Source organism: Boleophthalmus pectinirostris, unplaced genomic scaffold (assembly GCF_026225935.1).
Source record: "Boleophthalmus pectinirostris isolate CB_2022bp ecotype Guang Dong unplaced genomic scaffold, ASM2622593v1 HiC_scaffold_15, whole genome shotgun sequence".
Taxonomy (NCBI): domain Eukaryota; kingdom Metazoa; phylum Chordata; class Actinopteri; order Gobiiformes; family Gobiidae; genus Boleophthalmus; species Boleophthalmus pectinirostris.
In genome coordinates this window covers 1,209,396-1,235,328 of record NW_026571070.1, presented here as the reverse complement: position 1 = coordinate 1,235,328, position 25,933 = coordinate 1,209,396, and the positions used below count along the sequence as shown (strand labels likewise).

Below are 25,933 nucleotides of genomic sequence, written 5' to 3'. Positions count from 1 at the left end.
ACCTGGTTTAGTCCTGGTTTAGACCTGGTTTAGACCTGGTTTAGACCTGGTTTAGTTTTAGTCCTGGTTTAGACCTGGTTTAGACCTGGTTTAGTCCTGGTTTAGACCTGGTTTAGTCCTGGTTTAGTCCTGGTTTAGACCTGGTTTAGACTGGTTTAGTCTGGTTTAGACCTGGTTTAGACCTGGTTTAGTCCTGGTTTAGACCTGGTTTAGTCCTGGTTTTAGACCTGGTTTAGACCTGGTTTAGACCTGGTTTAGTCCTGGTTTAGACCTGGTTTAGTCCTGGTTTTAGACCTGGTTTAGACCTGGTTTAGTCCTGGTTTAGACCTGGTTTAGACCTGGTTTAGACCTGGTTTAGTCCTGGTTTTAGACCTGGTTTAGACCTGGTTTAGACCTGGTTTAGTCCTGGTTTAGACCTGGTTTAGACCTGGTTTAGTCCTGGTTTAGTCCTGGTTTAGACCTGGTTTAGACCTGGTTTAGACCTGGTTTAGACCTGGTTTAGTCCTGGTTTAGACCTGGTTTTAGACCTGGTTTAGACCTGGTTTTAGTCCTGGTTTAGTCCTGGTTTTAGACCTGGTTTAGTCCTGGTTTAGTCCTGGTTTAGACCTGGTTTAGACCTGGTTTAGACCTGGTTTAGACCTGGTTTTAGACCTGGTTTAGACCTGGTTTAGTCCTGGTTTAGTCCTGGTTTAGACCTGGTTTAGACCTGGTTTAGTCCTGGTTTAGACCTGGTTTAGTCCTGGTTTAGTCCTGGTTTAGTCCTGGTTTAGACCTGGTTTAGTCCTGGTTTAGTCCTGGTTTAGACCTGGTTTTAGTCCTGGTTTTTAGACCTGGTTTAGTCCTGGTTTAGACCTGGTTTAGACCTGGTTTAGACCTGGTTTAGTCCTGGTTTAGACCTGGTTTAGACCTGGTTTTAGACCTGGTTTAGACCTGGTTTAGTCCTGGTTTAGACCTGGTTTAGACCTGGTTTAGACCTGGTTTTAGTCCTGGTTTAGTCCTGGTTTAGACCTGGTTTAGTCCTGGTTTTAGTCCCTGGTTTAGTCCTGGTTTAGACCTGGTTTAGACCTGGTTTAGACCTGGTTTAGTCCTGGTTTAGTCCTGGTTTAGTCCTGGTTTAGACCTGGTTTAGTCCTGGTTTAGACCTGGTTTAGTCCTGGTTTAGTCCTGGTTTAGACCTGGTTTAGACCTGGTTTAGACCTGGTTTAGTCCTGGTTTAGTCCTGGTTTAGTCCTGGTTTAGACCTGGTTTAGTCCTGGTTTAGACCTGGTTTTAGTCCTGGTTTAGTCCTGGTTTAGACCTGGTTTAGACCTGGTTTAGACCTGGTTTAGTCCTGGTTCAGGTTTTATTCAGGAGTTTGTTCTGGTTGTAATTTTCTTGTTCTTTCTTAAACAGTTCCACCTGGACATTTGCATTTAGCTCCTGTCTGCTCCTCCACATCCGCTTTCCCCGGACCAGGACTAGACCAGGACCAGACCAGGACCAGACCAGGACCAGCCCAGAACTAGACCAGGACCAGACCAGGACCAGCCCAGGACTAGACCAGGACCAGACCAGGACCACATTAGCATCGCGTTTCGCCCTGACCGTAATTTGTGGTGAGATGTTCGTCTCTGGAAGTGTTTTGTGCGACCGAGACTTTGAAATGGAGCCGTGTTCAGTCCAGGCTCAGGTCCTGCTCAGGTCCTGCTCAGGTCCTGCTCTGGTCCTGCTCAGGTCCTGGTTTAGACCTGGTTTAGACCTGGTTTAGTCCCGGTTTTAGTTTCAGTCATTAAGAGATCTTCTTGCAGGTTGTGACCTCCAGAGACCTTCAAGAATCTACACTCAGATCTTTAAAGAAACTCTGAAAAAAACCACCTGCTCAGACCTGGTTTAGTCCTGCTTTTAGACCTGGTTTAGACCTGGTTTAGTCCTGTTTTCGTCCTGGTTTAGTCCTGTTTAAGCCCTGGTTTAGTCCCGGTTTAGTCCTGGTTTTAGTCTCAGTTTAGTCCTTGTTTTAGTCCCTGTTTTAGTCCCGGTTTAGTCCCAGTTTAGTCCTGGTTTAGTCCTGGTTTTAGTCCCAGTGTACTCCCAGTTTAGTCCTGGTTTGGTTCTGTTTTAGTCCTGTTTTAGTCCTGGTTTAGTTTAGGGGAGGGCATCTGAGTGAAGAAGAGTCTTTCTCTGGGTCTCGTGTTTGTGGAATGTGGTCTGGGCTGGTCTCTGCTGCATACTTTCCCATGGCTCTGCCCTGCTCCGCTCATTAACGGGACAGAAGACAAAGACCCAACAAAGACCGGTTCTAGACCTGGACCGGACCATGTGGACCTGGTTATTTTTGGATCCGAGGATCTAAAGATAACGAGCAAAACCCCACACAGGCTTTGAGAGCCCCGGGACTTCAAACAGACACGCTTTCAAAGAGCCACACAGACTCCCGCTCCAGTCCTGATCTAGTCCTGATCTAGTCCAGCTTTAGTCCAGCTTTAGTCCAGCTTTAGTCCAGCTTTAGTCCAGCTTTAGTCCAGCTTTAGTCCTGCTCTAGACCCACTTTAGTCCTGGTTCAGATTTGAATGATCTGATTTGAAAGTGCAACTGGACTCAGAACTGGACCATGGTCTTGACCCGGTCCTGGACTGGAGCCTGGACCGTGGTCCTGACCCGGGCCTGGACTCGGGCCTGGACTCGGGCCTGGACTGTGGGACCGGGGCGACCCGGGATTGGCCCGGGTCACAGGAGCCGTTGTCTGCGGCTCTGGGAGGAGGACACCTGATGAGCAGATTCTGTGTACACACAAACAGACCCCCCCCAAGTCCTTTCAGTCCAGACCCAGACCTGGCCCAGGTCCACAGCCCAGACCGGACCAGGGTCTGGACCGAGGACTGGACCCGTGTCTGGACCGAGGTCTGGCCCAGGGTCTGGACCATGTGCTCGCTCCAGTCGCCCTCCAGTGGAGACAAAAGGAACATGAAATACTAGACCAGGACCAGACATAGACCAGGACCAGACCAGGACCAGAACAGGACCAGGACCAAACCTAGACCAGGATCAAACCTAGACCAGGACCAAACCTAGACCAGGATCAAACCTAGACCAGGACCAAACCTAGACCAGGACCAAACCTAGACCAGGATCAAACCTAGACCAGGACCAGGACCAGGATCAGGATCAGGACCAGGACCAAACCTAGACCAGGATCAGGACCACGACCAGACATAGATCAGGACCAGGACTAGACCATGACCAGAGCAGACCTGAGCAGGACCTGAGGCGTGTTGGTGTCAGATGGAGCAGGACCTGAGGTGGACCTGAGGTGGACTTGAGGTGGACCTGAGGCGGACCTGAGGCGTGTCAGATGGTGGACCTGAAGCGTGTCAGATGGTGGACCTGAGGTGGACCTGAGGTGGACCTGAGGTGGACCTGAGGCGTGTCAGGTGGTGGACCTGAGTCTGACCTGAGGTGGACCTGAGGTGGACCTGAGGCGTGTCAGATGGTGGACCTGAGTCGGACCTGAGGTGGACCTGAGGTGGACCTGAGGCGTGTCAGATGGTGGACCTGAGGTGGACCTGAGTTGGACCTGAGTCAGACCTGAGGCCTGTCAGATGGTGGACCTGAGTTGGACCTGAGGCGGACCTGAGGCGTGTCAGATGGTGGACCTGAGGTGGACCTGAGTTGAACCTGAGTCAGACCTGAGGCCTGTCAGATGGTGGACCTGAGGTGGGCCTGAGTTGGACCTGAGGTGGACCTGAGGCGTGTCAGATGGTGGACCTGAGTCGGACCTGAGGTGGACCTGAGGTGGACCTGAGTTGGACCTGAGGCGTGTCAGATGGTGGACCTGAGGTGGACCTGAGTCAGACCTGAGGCGTGTCAGATTGTGGACCTGAGTCGGACCTGAGGTGGACCTGAGGTGGACCCGAGGTGGACCTGAGGCGTGTCAGATGGTGGACCTGAGTCGGGCCTGAGGTGGGCCTGAGGTGGACCCGAGGTGGACCTGAGGTGGACCTGAGGTGGACCTGAGGCGTGTCAGATGGAGCAGGTTTTATGAGAGAGTTGTAGGAGTGAACATGTTTAAAAGACCTGAGGGAGGAAATGCAGGACCAGAGCAGAACTGAACCAGGACCAGAGCCAAGACCGGGACTTGGAGCAGGAGAACTGAACCAGGACCAGAGCCAAGACCGGGACTTGGAGCAGGAGAACTGAACCAGGACCAGAGCCAGGACCAGAGCCAGGACCAGAGCCAGGACCGGGACTTGGACTTACAGAAGTTCTCGTCTGTTTTCATGTTCAAATGTGAAAGTGTCAAAGTTTTTAACACTTGGAGATTTGATGTTTGGAACAAGAGAAAGACTCTGCCCCAGGGCGACTGCGACTTCACAACGACACAAAACCACACGAAAACCAACACGCAAACAAGGGCTGGTTTAGTCCTGGTTTAGTCTTGGTTTAGTCCAGTTTTAGTCCCGGTTTGGTCCTTGTTTTAATCCTGGTTTAGTCTTGGTTTAGTCCAGTTTTAGTCCAGGTTTGGTCCTTGTTTTAATCCTGGTTTAGTCTTGGTTTAGTCCAGTTTTAGTCCAGGTTTGGTCCTTGTTTTAGTCCTGGTTTAGTCCTGGTTTAGTCCAGTTTTAATCCTGTTTTAGTCCTGGTTTAGTCCTTGTTTTAGTCCTGGTTTGGTCCAGTTTTAGTCCAGTTTTAGTCCTGGTTTAGTCCTTATTTTAGTCCAGTTTTAGTCCAGTTTTAGTCCCAGTTTGGTCCTTGTTTTAGTCCAGTTTTAGTCCCGGTTTGGTCCTTGTTTTAGTCCTGGTTTAGTCCTGGTTTAGTCCAGTTTTAGTCCTGGTTTAGTCCAGTTTTATTCCTGGTTTAGTCCAGTTTTAATCCTGTTTTAGTCCTGGTTTAGTCCTTGTTTTAGTCATGGTTTGGTCCTTGTTTTAGTCCAGTTTTAGTCCTGGTTTGGTCCTGTTTTAATCCTGTTTTAGTCCAGTTTTAGTCCAGTTTTAGTCCTGGTTTAGTCCTTATTTTAGTCCAGTTTTAGTCCCAGTTTGGTCCTTATTTTAGTCCAGTTTTAGTCCCAGTTTGGTCCTTGTTTTAGTCCAGTTTTAGTCCAGTTTTAGTCCTGGTTTAGTCCTTATTTTAGTCCAGTTTTAGTCCCGGTTTGGTCCTGTTTTAATCCTGTTTTAGTCCAGTTTTAGTCCTGGTTTAGTCCTTATTTTAGTCCAGTTTTAGTCCCGGTTTGGTCCTGTTTTAATCCTGTTTTAGTCCTGGTTTGGTCCTTGTTTTAGTCCAGTTTTAGTCCAGTTTTAGTCTCAGTTTGGTCCTTGTTTTAGTCCAGTTTTAGTCCTGGTTTGGTCCTTGTTTTAGTCCAGTTTTAGTCCCGGTTTGGTCCTGTTTTAATCCTGTTTTAGTCCAGTTTTTGTCCAGTTTTAGTCCTGGTTTAGTCCTAATTTTAGTCCTTATTTTAGTCCAGTTTTAGTCCCAGTTTGGTCCTTATTTTAGTCCAGTTTTAGTCCAGTTTTAGTCTCAGTTTGGTCCTTATTTTAGTCCAGTTTTAGTCCCAGTTTGGTCCTTATTTTAGTCCAGTTTTAGTCCCAGTTTGGTCCTTGTTTTAGTCCAGTTTTAGTCCAGTTTTAGTCCAGTTTTTAGTCCAGTTTTAGTCCAGTTTTAGGTTTTAGTCCTGGTTTAGTCCTTTTAGTCCAGTTTTAGTCCCGGTTTGGTCCTTGTTTTAGTCCAGTTTTAGTCCAGTTTTAGTCCAGTTTTGTCCAGTTTAGTCCTTTTATTTTAGTCCAGTTTTTAGTCCCAGTTTGGTCCTTGTTTTAGTCCAGTTTTAGTCCAGTTTTTAGTCCAGTGTTTTTAGTCCAGTTTTAGTTTTAGTCCAGTTTTAGTCCCAGTTTGGTCCTTGTTTTAGTCCAGTTTTAGTCCAGTTTTAGTCCTGGTTTAGTCCTTATTTTAGTCCAGTTTTAGTCCCAGTTTGGTCCTTGTTTTAGTCCAGTTTTAGTCCAGTTTTAGTCCTGGTTTAGTCCTTATTTTAGTCCAGTTTTAGTCCCAGTTTGGTCCTTGTTTTAATCCTGTTTTAGTCCAGTTTTAGTCCTGGTTTAGTCCTTATTTTAGTCCAGTTTTAGTCCCAGTTTGGTCCTTATTTTAGTCCAGTTTTAGTCCCAGTTTGGTCCTTGTTTTAGTCCAGTTTTAGTCCTGGTTTGGTCCCGGTTTGGTCCTTCCTGTCCTGAAGTGACTTGGCCGCAGATGCAGGAGAAGGGGAAAAACCATTTGAAGTTCCAGATTTTGGGGACTGAACCAGGACTGAAGAGGACTCGGAGGTGGGACTGACGAAGACCAGGTCTAGGGCCGGACTTGAGAGGTTTTTACGAGGCTCCGAGGCTCCGAGGCTCCGGGGCAGGTGCAGCTCCGGGATTTAATAACAACTTGTTTTTGTGAACGAAGAATTACAATAGTGATGATAAAAACAGGACAGAGCCATAAAAGGACTTCCTGTTTCCATATTTAGGGAAAAGAGAGGCGGAGTCAAACCGGGTTAGACCAAGACTAAACCAGAACTAAACCAGGACTAAACTGGGTCTAAACCAGGACTAAACAAGGACTAAACTGGGTCTAAACCAGGACTAAACCAGGACTAGACCAGGACTAAAACAAGACTAAACCAGGACTAAACCATGAATAAAACAAGACTGAACCAGGACTAGACCAGGACTAAACCAGGACTAAAACAGGTCTAAACCAGGACTTAACCAGGACTAAAACAAGACTTGACCAGGACTAAAACAAGACTAAACCAGGACTAAAACAAGACTAAGCCTGGTCTAAACCAGGACTAAACCAGGACTAAACCTGAACTAAACCTGGACTAAACCAGGATTTAAACAAGGTCTAAACCAGGTCTAAACCAGGTCTGAACCAGGTCTGAACCAGGTCTAAACCAGGTCTGAACCAGGTCTAAACCAGGTCTGGTCTAAACCAGGTCTAAACCAGGTCTGAACCAGGTCTAAACCAGGTCTGAACCAGGACTAAACCAGGATTTAAACAAGGACTAAACCAGGTCTAAACCAGGTCTAAACCAGGTCTAAACCTGGTCTGAACCAGGTCTGAACCAGGTCTGAACCTGGTCTGAACCTGGTCTGAACCAGGATTTAAACAAGGACTAAACCTGGTCTGAACCAGGTCTAAACCTGGTCTGAACCAGATCTGAACCAGGTCTAAACCAGGTCTAAACCAAGTCTGAACCAGGTCTAAACCAGGTCTAAACCTGGTCTGAACCAGATCTGAACCAGGTCTAAACCAGGTCTAAACCAGGTCTGAACCAGGTCTGAACCTGGTCTGAACCAGGTCTAAACCAGGTCTGAACCAGGTCTGAACCAGGTCTGAACCTGGTCTGAACCAGGTCTGAACCAGGTCTAAACGTGGCCTGTGGTCTTGTCTCTGGGCGTCTGCTTTATGTGAGTTTGATGGACAAGGTCTCGGTTCAGTCCGGACTTTTGCGCCTGTCAGAACCATGATTAATGAGAGAGTCCAGGACTAGACCGGGACTAGACCGGGACTACAGGAGATTCGGTTTCAGGGACTTGACAGGGACCAAAACAAAAGCGGAGTCCGGGTCGAGGGCCGGGGTCAGGGAGTCCAGACGCCGCTCCAGACCCTCGACTCGCGCGGATACTTCGCCGTCACGCCGCGCCGGGGGGTTCGCTCTGTATGTCTAGGGTGGAATGTTCAGCGGTTTCCGAGATGGCACAACGCGCACACATGAACAAACACGGTGGGGAAAAAGACTCCAGGACCAACAGCGGATCTGAAGAGCACATGTTCATCGGTGGTTCTGTTCAGTTTGATTTGACACGAAAAGGTGAAAGAACAAATTGAAAAACATGATTATTCACAATTAAACTTAAATCTGAAGTAAGAGTTTAAAACCGAATCCATTTCTTCTTCGATCATGTCAACGTTTATTCTGTGTGTTACATTTACATCAGTGTCCCGGTTCTGTCAGTTTTCATGTTCATCTAAACGTCCGACTTTCTGAAACTGTTGTGGCTTTAGTTTATTTTTTTTATTTCTCGTGACACAGAAAAGGCAGAAGTTTGTGTCTGATTTTGTTTCATGTGGAGAAAAAGAAAAAAAAATCTGAGAGAAAAGACGAAGAACTTTTGTGACTAAACCAGGACCAGACCAGGACTAAACATGGACTAAACATGGACTAAACCAAGGACTAAACCAGGACTAAACCAAGGACTAAACCGGGACTAAACCAAGGACTAAACCAGGACTAAACCAGGATTAAACCAAGGACTAAACCAGGACTAAACCAGGACTAAACCAAGGACTAAACCAGGACTAAACCAAGGACTAAACCAGGATTAAACCAAGAACTAAACCAGGACTAAACCAGGACTAAACATGGACTAAACCAAGGACTAAACCGGGACTAAACCAGGACTAAACCAGGATTAAACCAAGGACTAAACCAGGACTAAACCAGGACTAAACCGGGACTAAACCAGGACTAAACCAGGATTAAACCAGGATTAAACCAAGGACTAAACTCAAACTAAACCAGGACTAAACCAGGTCTATACCGAGGACTAATCCAGGACTGAACCAGGACTAAATCCAGGACTGAACCAGGACTGAATCGGGACTAAACAGAGGACTAAACCAGGACTAAACCAGGACCAGACCAGGACTAAACCAAAGACTATACCAAGGACTGAACCAGGACTAAACCAGGACTAAACCGGGACTAAACAGAGGACTAAAACAAGACTAAACTAGGACTAAACCAGGACTAAAACCAGGACTAAACAGAGGACTAAAACAAGACTAAACTAGGACTAAACCAGGACTAAAACCAGGACTAAACCAGGACCAAACCAGGACTAAAATCAGGACTAAAACCAGGACTAAACCGTGACTAAACCGGGACTAAACAGAGGACTAAAACAAGACTAAACTAGGACTAAACCAGGACTAAAACCAGGACTAAACCAGGACTAAAACCAGGACTAAACAGAGGACTAAAACAAGACTAAACTAGGACTAAACCAGGACTAAAACCAGGACTAAACCAGGACTAAAACCAGGACTAAAACCAGGACTAAACCGGGACTAAACCGGGTCTAAACTGGGTCTAAACCAAAACTAAACCAGGACTGAACCAGGACTAAACCAAGACTAAAATCAGGACTAAAACCAGGACTAAACCAAGATTAAACCAGATCTAAACCAGGACTAAACCAGGACATGAAATGATCAGGTTTTATGTTAAAACACAGATCAGACGTCGGCGTAACTCGAGTCTGTTTAAACTCCGGTGTCGGTCTGTGTTTGTTGTGACTAGTGATGGGCCTGATTAATCGATTAATCGATAATTGATCATTAAGATTTTCATGGATTCCGTTGATTTTACTGGACAAACTGAATGTATGTGTGTGTGTCGTGACCAAACAGGTGTGTACATGTGTCTCTGCATCAGAAGGAGCGACACACAAACAGTGGGTCAGTCTGTAACGAACCGAAGCACAAATGTGGATTTAACCAGGATTTGTAGAAGAAATTCCACACTTTCCGTTGCGTTGGGACAAGTGTGAGTCCATGTGCACAGTGGATAAAGCAGCACATATGTTTCTGTGTCCAGTGGGAAAAAGTTTTTCCAGGTGAGAGTCGCTCAATGTGGATGACGAGGCCCCGCCCCCCTCCCCCCGTACGCTGTCCTGGTTTTGACAAACACAAATCTGGTCACACTGACCTGTATTCACCTGAGTCATGTCTTTTAATCCAACACAAGTTGAACCACATCAGCGACACAAGAGCTGGAGTTTTATCTTCACTTAGTTTATGTAAATTAGTGATGTGGTTTTAAGTTTTGTTTCTGTGAGATTTGAACAAAACTGAATTAAACACATTATAATGTCAAACAGCTGATGTGGATCTAGAGTCGTTATGTTTATATGTCGTAAAGTTGAATTTATTGATGCAGATTAGTGCAGATAGTAATAATAATGATGATCATTTTAATAGAAAAACGTTCATGATTAATCGATAATCGTTAATTCTTCCGACGATCGATTAAGAAAATTTCATCGAATTTCATCTCCCCGTGAAGTGTGTGGACGTGTGTATCGTATCAGGGTTCATAAATCTGTTGTGTTTCAGACGTGAATCCGCCTGGACCTGAGAACCTCTCCACAACAACAACCTGAAGTGAAGAGAAGCGAGGGAAGAGGAGGAAGAGGAGGAAGAGGAGGAAGAGGAGGGAAGAGGAGGGAAGAGGAGGAAGAGGAGGAAGAGGAGGAGGAGGAAGAGGAGGGAAGAGAGGAGGAAGAGGAGGAAGAGGAGGAAGAGGAGGAAGAGGAGGAAGAGGAGGAAGAGGAGGGAAGAGAGGAGGAAGAGGAGGGAAGAGAGGAGGAAGAGGAGGGAAGAGGAGGAAGAGGAGGAAGAGGAGGGAAGAGGAGGAGAGGAGAGAGGAGGAAGAGGAGGAAGAGGAGGAAGAGGAGGAAGAGGAGGGAAGAGGAGGAAGAGGAGGAAGAGGAGGAAGAGGAGGAAGAGGAGGAAGAGGAGGAGAGGAAGAGGAGGAAGGGAGGAAGAGGAGGAAGAGGAGGAAGAGGAGGAAGAGGAGAAGGGAGGAAGAGGAGGAAGAGGAGGGAAGGGAGGGAAGAGGAGGAAGAGGGAGGAAGAGAGGAAGAGGAGGAAGAGGAGGAAGAGGAGGGAAGAGGAGGAAGAGGAGGAAGAGGAGGGAAGAGGAGGAAGAGGAGGAAGAGGAGGAAGAGGAGGAAGAGGAGGAAGAGGAGGAAGAGGAGGAAGAGGAGGAAGAGGAGGGAAGAGGAGGAAGAGGAGGGAAGAGGAGGGAGGGAGAGGAGGGAGGAAAGAGGAGGAAGAGGAGAGGAGGAAGAGGAGGAAGAGGAGGAAGAGGAGGAAGAGGAGGGAAGAGGAGGAAGAGTGAAAAAGTGGATGTTATTGTTGAGCAGAGTCAGACCCAGAGAGAAAGAGACAGAGACTCACACCTCTGACTCTGAACAGAACAGACACACACCTGGACCAGTGTTATAGAGGTGAGATCGGGCCTAAAAAATCCAGCCCGACCCGACCCGGCCCGCGGGTATTAAAACCCGACCCGGCCCGAGCCCGAAGCAAACCCGAAATGTCATATTTTATTTGTGACTCGGGAGGAGGAGCAGTGCTCAGCGTCGAGGTGTCAGTCTTTTTGCTCTCGTATGAAGCAAAGCCACATTGACACATTCAGCGACGCCAACGCAAGTTTCTGTAGCATTTTCAACAATCAATTTGAAGCTTTTCCACACCTCACTCTTACCGGTGCGTGTTTGTCTTTTCACTTCTCCTGCCTTTAGTTTAACTTCTTGCTCCTCCATATTGGCGACACCAGGTCAAAATAGATGCAGACTTGCGGAGGGGAAGATGATTAAATGAAGAGGGGGCGTCACGTGATCCTGTTTTAGTAGTTAAATAGCAATTACATTACATTACTTCTCTTGTTTTATCCATATTATTTATTTTATAACAAGTATTCCTTAGTTTAGTATCCACACATCGTTTTAGCAAACATTTTATAAACATATATTTATTTGAAGCCCGACCCGACCCGAAGTAATGATTGACATTTTAGACCCGGTCGGGTCGGGCTTGGTCTTAAGATCTTACCTCTACAGTGTTACACACACTTCACTGAGCTGGTATCGTTAAGAATGATACGATACGATACACACCTCGATACATAAGCAAGGATACAATACTTAGGCCATGATACGATACATACCTCCATATATACGATACTTTGATATATACGATACCTCGATATATACGATACCTCGATATATACGATACATACCTCGATATATACGATACCTCGATATATACGATACATACTACGATATATACGATACCTCGATATATACGATACATACCTTGATATATACGATACGATACAATACATACCTCGATATATACAACACGATACGATATATATCTCGATATATATGATACACACCTCGATATATACGACACGATACAATACATACGCCACAATACGATACATACCTCAATATGATACCAAGCTCAATACACAGACCACGATACGATACATACCTCGATATATACGATACCTCGATATATACGATACCTCGATATATATGATACATACCTCGATATATACGATACCTCGATATATACATACCTCGATATATACGATACCTCGATATATACGATACCTCGATATATATGATACATACCTCGATATATACGATACCTCGATATATACGATACATACCTCGATATATACGATACATACCTCGATATATACGATACATACCTCGATATATAAGCCACGATACAATACACAGACCACGATACGATACATCTAAACCAGGTCCAAATCAGGTCTACAGGACTGTGTGGAGTTTGCATGTTCTGTCTGTGTCTGAGGCTCTACAGGTCAAACCCTGCAGCTCAGGTCCAGACCAAGACCAGACTAAGACTTGGAGACGGGTCAGATCTAACCCAGACTCACTGAAGGGCGGGTCAAACGCAGACGGGTCAAACGCAGACGGTATGTTTCTGTACGGGGAGAGGAAAGCGGCGAGAGGAGCGGCACCTCGTGACATCAGCAGGTGCGGCGGAGTGTGGGGAGACGGGCCGGACCCACGGGATCACAACACACGTGTGAGTGAAACGAAACAAACCCCGGCGACTGAGGTCTGAGACTGGGGTCTGAGGCCGGGGTTTGAGACCGGGGCCAGGGCCCGGGTAAAGCCCCAGTGCGGAACATTTCATCAGAGCGCGACAGGCCAGAGACAGAAGAGGCCCCGAGCACCTGACACCAGATGTGAAACTGAAAAGACGAGTCAGAGGAAAATCCACAACAGACACGTACTCCTCCTCTCCTCTACTCCTCCACTCATCCCCCTCTCCTCTACTCCTCCACTCATCCCCCTCTCCTCTACTCCACTACTCCACTACTCCACTCATCCCTCTCTCCTCTCTCTCTGCTCTTTCTTCTCTCTCTCTCTCCACTCTCTCTTTCTTCTCTCTCTCCACTCTCTCTTTTCTTTCTCTCTTCTCTCACTCCCGTCTCTCTCTCTCTTCTCTCTTTCACCTCTCTCTCTCTCCTCTCTCTTCTATCTCTCCTCTATCTTCTCTGCTCTCTCTCCCCCTTTCTTCTCTCTCTCTCCTCGCTTCTCTTCATCCTCTTTCATTTTTTCCTCTTTATTTCTCAGAAAAATGCAACTGATCCCTGAAAATGAAATGTTTGACATTTTCTGAAACAAAAACCTGGTTTAGACCTGGTTCAGTCCTGGTTTAGTCCTGGTTTAGTCCTGGTTTAGTCCTGGTTTAGTCCTGGTTTAGTCCTGGTTCAGTCCTGGTTTAGTCCTGGTTCAGTCCTGGTTTAGTCCTGGTTCAGTCCTGGTTTAGACCTGGTTCAGTCCTGGTTCGGTTCTGGAGGAGGAGCTGCTGTCAGGACTGGGTCAAAGTGACATTGAAGTGAAGATGAAATTATCTGGATTTTAAATTTCCACAGATTTCAGAACAAAATGACACAAAACAAAAGGTCAGTTCACTTTTTTAAACTGATGCAGACGTGGAGGAAGAAGAGAAAGAAGAGGAGGAGGAAGAGGAGAGGAGGATGAGGAGGAAGAGGAAGAGAAGAGGAGGAGAGGAGGAAGAGGAGAGGAGGAGAGAGAGGAGAGGAGGAAGAGGAGGAGGAAGAGGAGAGGAGGAAGAGGAGAGGAGGAAGAGAAGAGGAGGAAGAGGAGAGGAGGAAGAGGAGAGGAGGATGAGGAGGAGGAAGAGAAGAGGAGGAAGAGGAGAGGAGGAAGAGCAGAGGAAGAGGAGAAGAGAAGGAAGAGGAGGAGCAGAGAAGCAGAAGAAGAAGAGGAGAGGAAGAGGAGAAGAGGAAGAGGAGGAAGAGGAAGAGGAGGAGGAGAGGAAGAGGAGGAGGAGAGTTTCTCTGTGGACTTGGCGTCTGTTGAACTTCTTCACCGTTTGAATTTATTTTCCTAAATCCTTCTCCTCCCCTCAGACCGACAGGGACACATCACTCCACAACACCTGTCAGTATGTGTGAAGACAGGGTCTGCACCTGTCACTGTGTGTGTGTGTGTGTGTGTCTTTTCTAAGATCATAAAACGCTCACTCCACCTGCTGATGTCATGAGGTAGGACCCCCGAAAAACCAAACATCTGAAAACACTTTAACGTAAAAACAGCTAATAAAGAGCAGACGGTGACGCAGACGCAGACGGTGACGCAGACGGTGACGCAGACGCAGACGGTGACGCAGACAGTGACGCTGACGCAGACGGTGACGCAGACGCAGACGGTGACGCAGACGGTGACGCAGACGCAGACGGTGACGCAGACGGTGACGCAGACGGTGACGCAGACGACACAAACGCGTGACACGAGGAGGAGGAGGAGCCGGACTCACCTGAGGGTCACTGAACACCTGCTGGATGCTGTTGATTGGTCCGACCGGAACACCTGACCCCTCGAACCTCCTCAGCCAATCAGACGTCGTCTCCTCGGCAAACCTGTATACACCCACCAATCAGAGAGTAGGAAGCATTTAAACCCACCAATCAGAGATCAGAGAGGATTTAAACCCTCCAATCAGAGACTAGAGAGGATTTAAACCCAACAATCAGAGACCAGGAAGGATTTAAACCTTCCAATCAGAGACCAGAAAGGATTTAAACCCTCCAATCAGAGACTAGAGAGGATTTAAACCCACCAATCAGAGAGTAGGAAGGATTTAAACCCACCAATCAGAGACCAGAGAGGATTTAAACCTTCCAATAAGAGAGTACAGCAGATTTAAACCCACCAATCAGAGACCAGAGAGGATTTAAACCCTCCAATCAGAGACCAGGAAGGATTTAAACCTTCCAATCAGAGACCAGAAAGGATTTAAACCCTCCAATCAGAGACTAGAGAGGATTTAAACCCACCAATCAGAGAGTAGGAAGGATATAAACCCACCACTCAGAGACCAGAGAGGATTTAAACCCACCAATCAGAGACCAGAGAGGATTTAAACCCACCACTCAGAGAACAGAGAGGATTTAAACCCACCAATCAGAGACCAGAGAGGATTTAAACCCTCCAGTCAGAGACCAGAGAGGATTTACACCCTCCAATCAGAGCACAGGGTGGAGTGTGCGCTGCTCTTACCGCTGTGACATCACAGACAGCAGCTGTTTCCTGTTCTGGACTCGGAGTTTGTTGGTTTTATATTTGGGCTCGTGTGCCAGCTCGTCCAGACCGAGCACCTGGAACACGCCGGAGCACAGGAAACACTTTCAGCCGACGACACTGACAAAAACAGACTCAAACAGAGACTCCAACAGCTCCTGTACCTGACACACTCGCACAAACTGAGTGTCGTTTCCCGCGGCGACCACGATGTGTCCGTCTCGAGTCCCGAACCCCTGGAGACAAAAACACGAGTTCACATCTGTATCGCAGCTGTGGCTACGAGAGGAGAGACCTGATGACTCAAGAGCTCAGAGGAACGGGACAACACAGAGGAATCCCTGAATCATTATTTGATTTTGATTTGATTCGGTTTTATTCCCAGTTTGTGCCAAGAGAGAAACAATAATCACACGACACAACACGGACTGTACAGTGTCAATGACAGAAAAGCACAGTTCTGGAAAAGGAGTGTGAAGAAGAAAAACTTACATGAACCAAACCTGTTCAAGACAGTTTCAAAAATTCATAAATGATGTGTTTGCCTCTGAACATTGATGACGAAACTTTACAAATATTTACATATAAATAAATGACACACTGTGCACTAGGGGTGTAACAACATCCAAGTCTCACCATACCATCGCAATAAATATCGTCCCGTGAGGTTCATACTGTGACAATATTTATTGGGGTTCGGTCAAGTGGTAACGGAGGGAAACGGGCAGATTTTTGACATTCAAATGTCTCTTATTCAGAAACTAGAGGAACTATTGAAATAAGTAAAGTATCAGAATGTAGGAAAGAGTTACACTCCAACAGGGTCAAGTTAAACCTGTGAGATTCTTTCAAGTTCAAGACAAAAAATTTAAAAACTCATGTCGGTAACGGAGGGAATGAAATATGCAGCACTTTTTGGGCAATAAATCCAAACAGTGATAACTCTTGGTTCTCACATATACTCATCCTTAACAAACTGGTTTGAAAAGTAACGGAGGGAAAATTGTACAAACAAGTAGAAGGTGCAGGATTTTACATCATTTGTGGCTTTTTTCTTCTGAAAACTTTAATATTACTTCAAAATGAAAGAAACTATTTCTATAAAATATGTCAGTCCTTCCAAGAACATTTTTATCATTTTAAATACTTTTTTTTTTTTTTAAATCCTGTCCCTTCATCAACAGTTCAAAGATGGAATAACACAAGATATGATGAAATACAAACATTTATTTACATGATTTTCAGGTCTTTGAAATTTGTCAAATAATTTTTGTTCCATGTTTCATACATGGTCTGTTTAAAACATATGGAACTTTAGAACCAAAAATGGTCCAGAAAAAAGGTCAACAGTTTCATAAACTAGAGTAAATATGTATCTGTTCAATACACTTTTATATCAGATGCATTAACTTGAATTTTTGGCCTTGATGTTTACTTCTGCTGGACCAGGACCTTTGCGATATCGTGGGAAAGTTCACGATTAGGGACGTAACAAAATCCAAATCTCTCTGTACAACATTTTCATGATACACATCTCACGGTACAATATTTATTGTGATATTTTGTGGAGGCTAAACAACTAAAACTTTAAAGTGTTAGAACTGTTATTTCTTCTTGTCGTCTGCACTGAAATGGAGCAAAGGATCATGGTCTATGTAGTTCCCTCTGTCTTAGTTATTGCTGCACCAGAACTCTTCATTTAACCAAAGAGACTTTTGTGATTCGATATATTGTGATGCTCCACGATGTTATTGTGAGAACTTTGACGATACGATATCACAATATTTGGGTTATTGTTACATCACTACTATGCACACTAAGTATAATTTTAACCCAATTTCTTTCTTTTCTCGTGTACTGTACTGTATGTTTTTTTTTTTCCATTTATGGCCGTACAAACTAATAATAATGATAAATAAGACACAGAAGTTTATCGTTTATGATCGTGCAAAATAAACCACAATGAGAATGAAAAATGTAAGGATTTATTTTTTTTTTTCCGTTTACGGTCGACCAAACTAATAATAACGATAAAGACGTTTCAAAATTTATTGTTCATGATCGTAATGTTAAAGAAAATGTAAAAGAAAAGCTTGTGAAGACGATGGATTTATTCTTCTGGGAGTTTCTGTATGATTTGACGTTTATATTGGGTTTTTTTTTTTTTAAGTGCACCATGTTAGTCCGAGCTTTGATATGTTCTAAAATGTTTAAACTGTTCCATAAGTCTTGTTGTTTTTAAATTGATTTAACTCTCGGGTTGTATTTGAGTTCATTTGTGCTGAACAGTTTTTGGATGTTTTCTGGGAGCAGGTTGAGTTTTGTTTTAAATAAGATTTGGCAGGTTTTAAGTTTGACCAGGTGCCCACATTTCACTTTGTTTGATGGGTAAAAAAGTGTATGTTCTGTGTATGCGACTGTATGAGCTGTTTGACTTTTCTAAAGACAAGTATTTGACTTGTGTGGGGCATTAAGTGTAACACAGAACATATTTAAAAACCACGTTCCTTTTATGGTTTTGGAAAACGCTGTCGTCGCGGAAAACAACACATCAACATGTTTTATACGTTTCACTTTACGCACCGTAACGAGGGTTCGGATAGGGCCCGGGAGAGATCACTAGATTACTCAAACACACACACGGGCGACTCGGGTTCGGATAGGGCCCGGGAGAGATCACTAGATTACTCAAACACACACACGGGCGACTCTAAAACCTCGTCAGGCAGATTAGTGATGAAGGGAACGTTACAACATGTGAGGAAAGTCCAAAAAGTGGATCCTGCAGAGAATCCGCTCTTTAATGTGGGAATGACGGAGAGTTCTGGGCACGTTCGACGCAGCTGAGTCTGAGTCACACACTCTTATGTGATTAAGGCACGTTCAGCTGGAATATTTGCAATAAAACATGAAGCCGAAGCGAAGAGTTCTAAAGGTTCTGTTAACAGCGGAGTGTGAGTTTAAACACACGTCAGCTCTGTTTCAAACACGTCTTATATCACTGCACTATGAGCCTACGACCAGACACACGCGAGACCAGACACACGCGAGACCAGACACACACGGGACCAGACACACACGGGACCAGACACACACGAGACCAGACACACACGGGACCAGACACACGCTGGACCAGACACACACGTGAGACCAGACACACACGTGAGACCAGACACACGCGGGACCAGACACACACGCGAGACCAGACACACGCGAGACCAGACACACACGCTGGACCAGACACACACGGGACCAGACACACGCGGGACCAGACACACACACGGGACCAGACACACACGACACACACGACCACACACGCGGGACCAGACACACACGGGACCAGACACACACGAGACCAGACACACACGCGACCAGACACACACGGGACCAGCAGACAGACACGCGGAGACCACACGACACACGCGGGACCAGACACACGCGGACCAGACACACGCGGGACAGACACACAACCAGAGACCAGCGAGACCAGACCACACGAGACCAGACACACGCTGGACCAGACACACACGAGACCAGACACACACGAGACCAGACACACGCTGGACCAGGCATACGCTGGACCAGGCACACACGAGACCAGGCACACACGAGACCAGACACACGCGAGACCAGACACACACGCGAGACCAGACACACACGCGGGACAGACCAGACACACGCGGGACCAGACACACGCGGGACCAGACACACGCGGGACGACACGGGGACCAGACACACGCGGGACCAGACACACACGCGGGACCAGACACACACGCGGGACCAGACACACACGGGACCAGACACACGGGACCAGACACACGGGACCAGACACACACGCGGGACCAGACACACACGCGAGACCAGACACACACGGGACCAGACACACACGCGGACCAGACACACCACACGTGAGACCAGACACACGTGAGACCAGACACACACGGGACCAGACACACACGTGAGACCAGACACACACGTGAGACACACACACCACGGGACAGACAGACCACACGCGGGACCAGACACACGCGAGACCAGACACACACGGGACCAGACACACACAGGACCAGACACACGCTGGACCAGGCACACATGAGACCAGACACACGCTGGACCAGACACACACGTGAGACCAGACACACACGGGACCAGACACACACGGGACCAGACACACACGGGACCAGACACACGCTGGACCAGGCACACACGAGACCAGACACACACGGGACCAGACACACACGGGACCAGACACACGCTGGACCAGGCACACACGAGACCAGACACACACGGGACCAGACACACACGGGACCAGACACACACGAGACCAGACACACGCGGGACCAGACACACACGTGAGACCAGACACACACACGGGACCAGACACACGCTGGACCAGACACACACGGGACCAGGCACACACGGGACCAGGCACACACGAGACCAGGCACACGCGAGACCAGACACACGCGAGACCAGACACACGCGGGACCAGACACACACGCGGGACCAGACACACGCGGGACCAGACACACGCGGGACCAGACACACACGCGGGACCAGACACACGCGGGACCAGACACACGCGGGACCAGACACACGCGGGACCAGACACACGCGGGACCAGACACACACGGGACCAGACACACACGGACCAGACACACACGGGACCAGACACACACGTGAGACCAGACACACGGGACCAGACACACACGAGACCAGACACACGTGAGACCAGACACACACGGGACCAGACACACGCTGGACCAGACACACACGGGACCAGACACACACGAGACCAGGCACACACGAGACCAGACACACGCGGGACCAGACACACGCGGGACCAGACACACACTGAAACTTTAAACACCACAATACCGGGTACACGTGTGAACACTGTGTGACTCTGGGCACACATGTAAACATTGTGCATCTTTTTATTACTGAAATGCTCTTTACTACAAATTATCCCATATTTATATTTATAAATTTTATATAAATGTTAATAAATGTTATATAAATGTGAATAAATGTTATATAAATGTGAATAAATGTTAATAAACGTTAATAAATGTTATATAAATGTAAATAAACGTTATATAAATGTTAATAAATTTTATATAAATGTTAATAAATGTGAATAAATGTTATATAAATGTTAATAAATGTTAATAAATGTTATATAAATGTAAATAAATGTTATATAAATGTAAATAAACGTTATATAAATGTTAATGTTAATAAACGTAAATAAGTGTTATATAAATGTAAATAAACGTTAATAAATGTTATATAAATGTAAATAAACGTTATATAAATGTTAATAAATGTTAATAAACGTTATATAAATGTTAATAAACGTTAATAAATGTTAATAAATGTTATATAAATGTAAATAAATGTTATATAAATGTAAATAAACGTTATATAAATGTTAATAAATGTTATATAAATGTAAATAAACGTTATATAAATGTTAATAAATGTTATATAAATGTAAATAAACGTTATATAAATGTTAATAAATGTTATATAAATGTAAATAAATGTTATATAAATGTTAGTGTGACGTGTGTTTGAGCGTCGATCTGCTGCACATTAAACCGAGACTCAGAGCTGCAGTAAAGTCCACAGAGCCGAGTCGCGTCTGTGACAAACGAGGCTCCAGAGACTCGCTGTGAATAACAAGACTTTTATAAGATCCAAAGAGACCAGACCGAGACTGGGACCAGACCAGACCCAGACCGGGACCAGACTAAGACCATCTCCTCACACTCACACACCAGACCCAGACCGGGACCAGACTGGGACCAGGACCAGACCAGGACCATCTCCTCACACTCACAGATCAGACCCAGGCTGGGACTAGACCAGGACCAGACCGGGACCAGACTAAGACCATCTCCTCACACTCACAGACCAGACCCAGAGCAGACCCAGGCCGGGGCCAGACCAGCATCAGATCAGGACCATCCCCCCCATTCACAGCCCAGACCCAGACCAGGACCAGACCAGGAAAAGATGATGACCAGACCAGACCAGGACCATCCCCCCTTCACAGCCCAGGCCCAGAGCAGACCTAGACTGGGACCAGACCAGGACCATCTCCCCACACTCCCAGACCCAGACCAGTGGGCCTAGGGTCAGACCAGGACCAGGGACCAGACCAGGACTAGATTAGTACTGGACCAGGAGTAAGTCAGGGCCGGAGCAGGATTTATGGAGTGCGAGGGTCTGGAGTGGACGGGGGGAGGACGGGGGGAGGACGGGGGGAGGACGGGGGAGGACGGATGGAGCGACGCTGGACGGAGGGAGCGGGGGGAGCGGAGGGAAACAGATGAATCACTTCAAATATGTAAACAGACGAGACACCAGAGAGAAGCTTTAAAAAGACGACTCTCAAATGAGCTTTTATTTAACGTTTGTGAAAACTTAAACACGTGAGACAAGAAATATGAACCAGTCCAACGATCCAACCGACCCAGAATCTTCAGAGCAACAAGAAGAAACCAAGAAGAAACCAAGAAGAAACCAAAAAGAAACGAAAACTACAGACAAAACATAGAAGAAAACCCACAGACATACACGTGGAGGGCACAGACACACGTGGAGGGCACAGACACACGTGGAGGGCACTGACACATGTGGAGGGCACTGACACACGTGGAGGGAGGGCACTGACACACGTGGAGGGCACAGACACACGTGGGGGGCACAGACACACGTGGAGGGCACAGACACACGTGGAGGGCACAGACACACGTGGAGGGCACTGACACACGTGGAGGGCACAGACACATGTGGAGGGCACTGACACACGTGGAGGGAGGGCACTGACACACGTGGAGGGCACAGACACACGTGGGGGGCACTGACACACGTGGAGGGAGGGCACAGACACACGGTGAGTCCTGCAGGTCCTTTTGGTCTGTGGCTGTGGTTCACTCTGGTGAACTCTGTGGACTCTGTGGACTCGGTGGACTCGGTGGACTCGGTTACCCAGAATCCCCCGGGGCCGTACCCAGAGTCCTGTGGGGCAGTTTGTGGTTTCAGATGCTCTAATGTGGATTTATGACGGAATAAAGAGAAACTTCACTTTGAACAGAACCACGTCTGAGACTCGACAAACGTCTGGGACTGAAAACACTCAGAGTTTTTTCACTCTTAAAACTATAAACAAATATTATTAAATATTATTAAATATTACACAATATTACACGGTTTTGTCTCCAGTTTGTCCCAGTGGGCCGTCTGCTCCCACAACTGATCTAGTCCTCATTTAATCCTGGTTTAGACCCAGTTTAGACCTGTTTAAGACCAGATTTTAGACTTGGTACAGTCCCGGTTTAGTCCCAGTTCAGTCCTGGTTTAGATCTGATATAGTCCTGGTTAATTGTTGTTTTAGTTCTGTCTGAGTCCTGGTTCAATTCTGGTCCGGGTCTAAACCTGGTCTAAGCCATGTCTAAACTAGGACTAGTTTAGACATGGTGTGAGTGGAGCCTGTTTGAATAAGACCTGGTTTAGACCCGGTTTAGACCTGGTTTAGACCTGGCTTAGACCTGTTTCTCGGAGTCAGACCTGAGCGGTGTGTGTGAAGCCTATTTGAATAAGAGCCCATGTGTTTTAGTCCTAGTTTAGTCCTGGTTTAGACCTGATGTGTGGAGTCCTGGTTAAGTACTAGTTCAGTCCTAGCTTAGATCTATTTTAGACCTGGTTTAGACCTGTTTCAGACCTGGTTCAAACCTGTTTCAGACCTGTTTCAGACCTGTTTCTCTGACTCGGTTTAGACCTGGTTTAGTCCTGTTTCAGACCTGGTTCAGACCTGGTTCAAACCTGTTTCAGACCTGTTTCAGACCTGTTTCTCTGACTCGGTTTAGACCTGGTTTAGTCCTGTTTCAGACCTGGTTTAGTCCTGTTTCAGACCTGGTTCAGAACTGGTTTAGTCCTGTTTCAGACCTGGTTTAGACCTGGTTTAGACCTGGTTCAGACCTGGTTCAGACCTGGTTCAGACCTGGTTTAGACCTGGTTCAGACCTGGTTCAGACCTGGTTCAGACCTGGTTTAGACCTGGTTCAGACCTGGTTCAGACCTGGTTCAGACCTGGTTCAGACCTGGTTTAGACCTGGTTTAGACCTGTTTCAGACCTGTTTCTCTGACTCGATTTAGACCTGGTTTAGACCTGGTTCAGACCTGGTTCAGACCTGTTTCTCTGACTCAGATTAGACCTGGTTTAGACCTGGTTTAGACCTGGGTTAGACCTGGGTTAGACCTGTTTCAGACTTGTTTCTCTGACTCGGTTCAGACCTGGTTCAGACCTGGTTCAGACCTGTTTCAGACCTGGTTCAGACCTGGTTCAGACCTGGTTCAGACCTGGTTTAGACCTGGTTTAGACCTGGTTTAGACCTGGTTCAGACCTGTTTCAGACCTGTTTCAGACCTGGTTTCAGACCTGGTTCTGACCTGGTTCCTGGTTTAGACCTGGTTCAGACCTGGTTCAGACCTGGTTCAGACCTGGTTCAGACCTGGTTCAGACCTGGTTTAGACCTGGTTTAGACCTGGTTTCTGGTTTCAGACCTGAGACCTCAGACCTGCAGTGTGCCTGGCGTTTTGAATAAGAGTCGTGTGATTGACAGGTGCTTTGTTCCCGCCCCTGAGCTCACGGCGCTGAGTGACAGTAATGGAGGACGAGTGACGTCAAAGGCGCCCGCGGCTCGGCTCAGAACTCCACCTGCACGACGGGCACCGCGGGGACGACGGGGACGGAAGCACACGCCGACACCACGCCGCGCTCCCTGGAGGCTTGACGCTAACTGAACGCACTGCTCTGTTTCCAAGATTAGACTTGAACCTGAGCTTTAGTGTTGAAAGAGTCTGAGCAGAAAGAGCTGGACCTGGGTTTTTGTCTGATTTTAAGATGGAGTCAGAAACATCCATGTGCACATTTCTCTGTAGTTGAGCGTAAAATAAATATTGTTAAACTCTCGAGCGAGTCCAGTCGTACATAAAACGTGTTGTGTGTATTTTATCCGTCAGAAAACGAATTGAAAAGTTCCAACATCAAGAATTACAATCACCAAATGAAAATGTTCGATCAGTTTGTTTTCTTCAGCACGAACGCGAATCCACAGACGCGACTCGACTCAAAAACACAACATCACTTCACAGACACAAGAAACATCCATCCCCTGCTCCACGAACTCGGGGCACTCTCTCAAATCCTGGTTTAGTCCCGATTTAATCCTGTTGTACTCCTGTCTTGGTTCTGTTTTAGTCCTGGTTAAGACCTCTTTTAGACTTGGTTTAGTCCTGATTTAGTCCTGCTTCAGTCCATGTTCAGTCCTGTTTGTAGTCCTGTTTAGACCTGGTTTAGTCCTGGTTCAGTCCTGTTTTAGTCCTGGTTTAGTCCTGGTCTAGTCCTCTTTTAGACGTGGTTTAGTCTTGATTTAGTCCTGGTTTTAGTCCTGGTTTTAGACTTGGTTTAGTCCTGCTTCAGTCCTGTTTTAGACCTGTTTTTAGTCCTGGTTTAGTGGTTTAGTCCTGGTTTCAGTCCTGGTTCAGTGGTTCTGGTTTAGTCCTGGTTATAGTCAGTCCTGGTTTAGTCCTGGTTTAGTCCTGGTTCTGGTTTAGTCCTGGTTATAGTCCTGGTTTAGTCCTGGTTCAGTCCTGGTTCAGTCCTGGTTCATGGTTTAGTCCTGTTATAGTCCTGGTTTAGTCCTGGTTTAGTCCTGGTTCAGTGCTGGTTTAGTCCTGTTATAGTCCTGGTTTAGTCCTGGTTCAGTCCTGGTTCAGTCCTGGTTTAGTCCTGGTTTAGTCCTGGTTCAGTCCTGGTTTAGTCCTGCCTGGTTTAGTCCTGGTTTAGTAGTCCTGGTTTAGACCTGATGTAGTCCTGGTTTAGACCTGATGTAGTAATGGTTTTAGTCCTGGTTTAGACCTGGTGTAGTCCTGGTTTAGACCTGGTTTAGTGGTTTAGTAATGGTTTAGTCCTGGTGTAAACTTGGTGTAGTAATGGTTTAGTCCTGGTTTAGTCTTGGTTTAGACCTGATGTTGTCCTGGTGTAGACCTGTTTTAGACCTGATGTAGTCCTGGTTTAGACCTGGTTTAGATCAAATTGGTCAAAAATAGGGACACCTGTGACATTTGTTGTATAAAACTGAGACAAATCAGTGGTTTTGTAGAACTCTGCAGGGACAGAGGACACAGGCTCAACACTGTGACTGTCCTGGGTACAACTGCTTTAACTTTATACGTAGCAAATGAAACCATGAAATAGTGTTACAATTGCATTTGATTAGTAGAAAACTTGATATTTGAAAACATTTTTAATGGTGAAAAAGTATGTGACAAGGTCAGTAAAGTGATAAATCCTCGTTCCTTCACAATTTTGAGATTATTTCAAATGTATTTGTTTCCAAGGTGGTTGTCAGAATCACAACAGGAGACAGATACAGTACGGCACACAAGACGCTACATACATCCAGAATAAAAACATGTAGTGGGTTATGACATTATGACATCTTTTTAGAATTACAAGTATTCATTTGTCAACTATTCCATACATTTTTAAAAGTATACAAAGTGAATGTGTAGTTGTATTCTAAATGTGTGTCTGAGTAAGTGGTGTATTGTAAATAAAATGGTAAGCGGTACTTGTTTGTGAGGACTTTAGTGCAATCAAGTCAGTTATGTGAAACAGGCCCACTGACATTTGGAAAGAACCGTTTAGCATTGAGTAAAAACATATTCATGAGGCAAGACGTACTTA

General features: G+C 46.3%; 1 protein-coding gene across 3 annotated transcripts in view; it reads right to left on the bottom strand.

Moving 5' to 3' along the window:
• Window positions 1–25,933, bottom strand: part of sugct (succinyl-CoA:glutarate-CoA transferase) — a 71,181-nt gene that overhangs the window by 12,883 nt on the left and 32,365 nt on the right. For all 3 annotated transcript variants that reach the window (XM_055151178.1, XM_020927597.2, XM_055151179.1), the window contains 3 exons: window positions 15,338–15,409; window positions 15,153–15,250; window positions 14,410–14,512 (listed from right to left, as the gene is read on the bottom strand). In XM_055151178.1, the coding sequence (XP_055007153.1) occupies window positions 14,410–14,512; window positions 15,153–15,250; window positions 15,338–15,409 (273 nt within the window). The remainder of the gene's footprint in view (window positions 1–14,409; window positions 14,513–15,152; window positions 15,251–15,337; window positions 15,410–25,933) is intronic.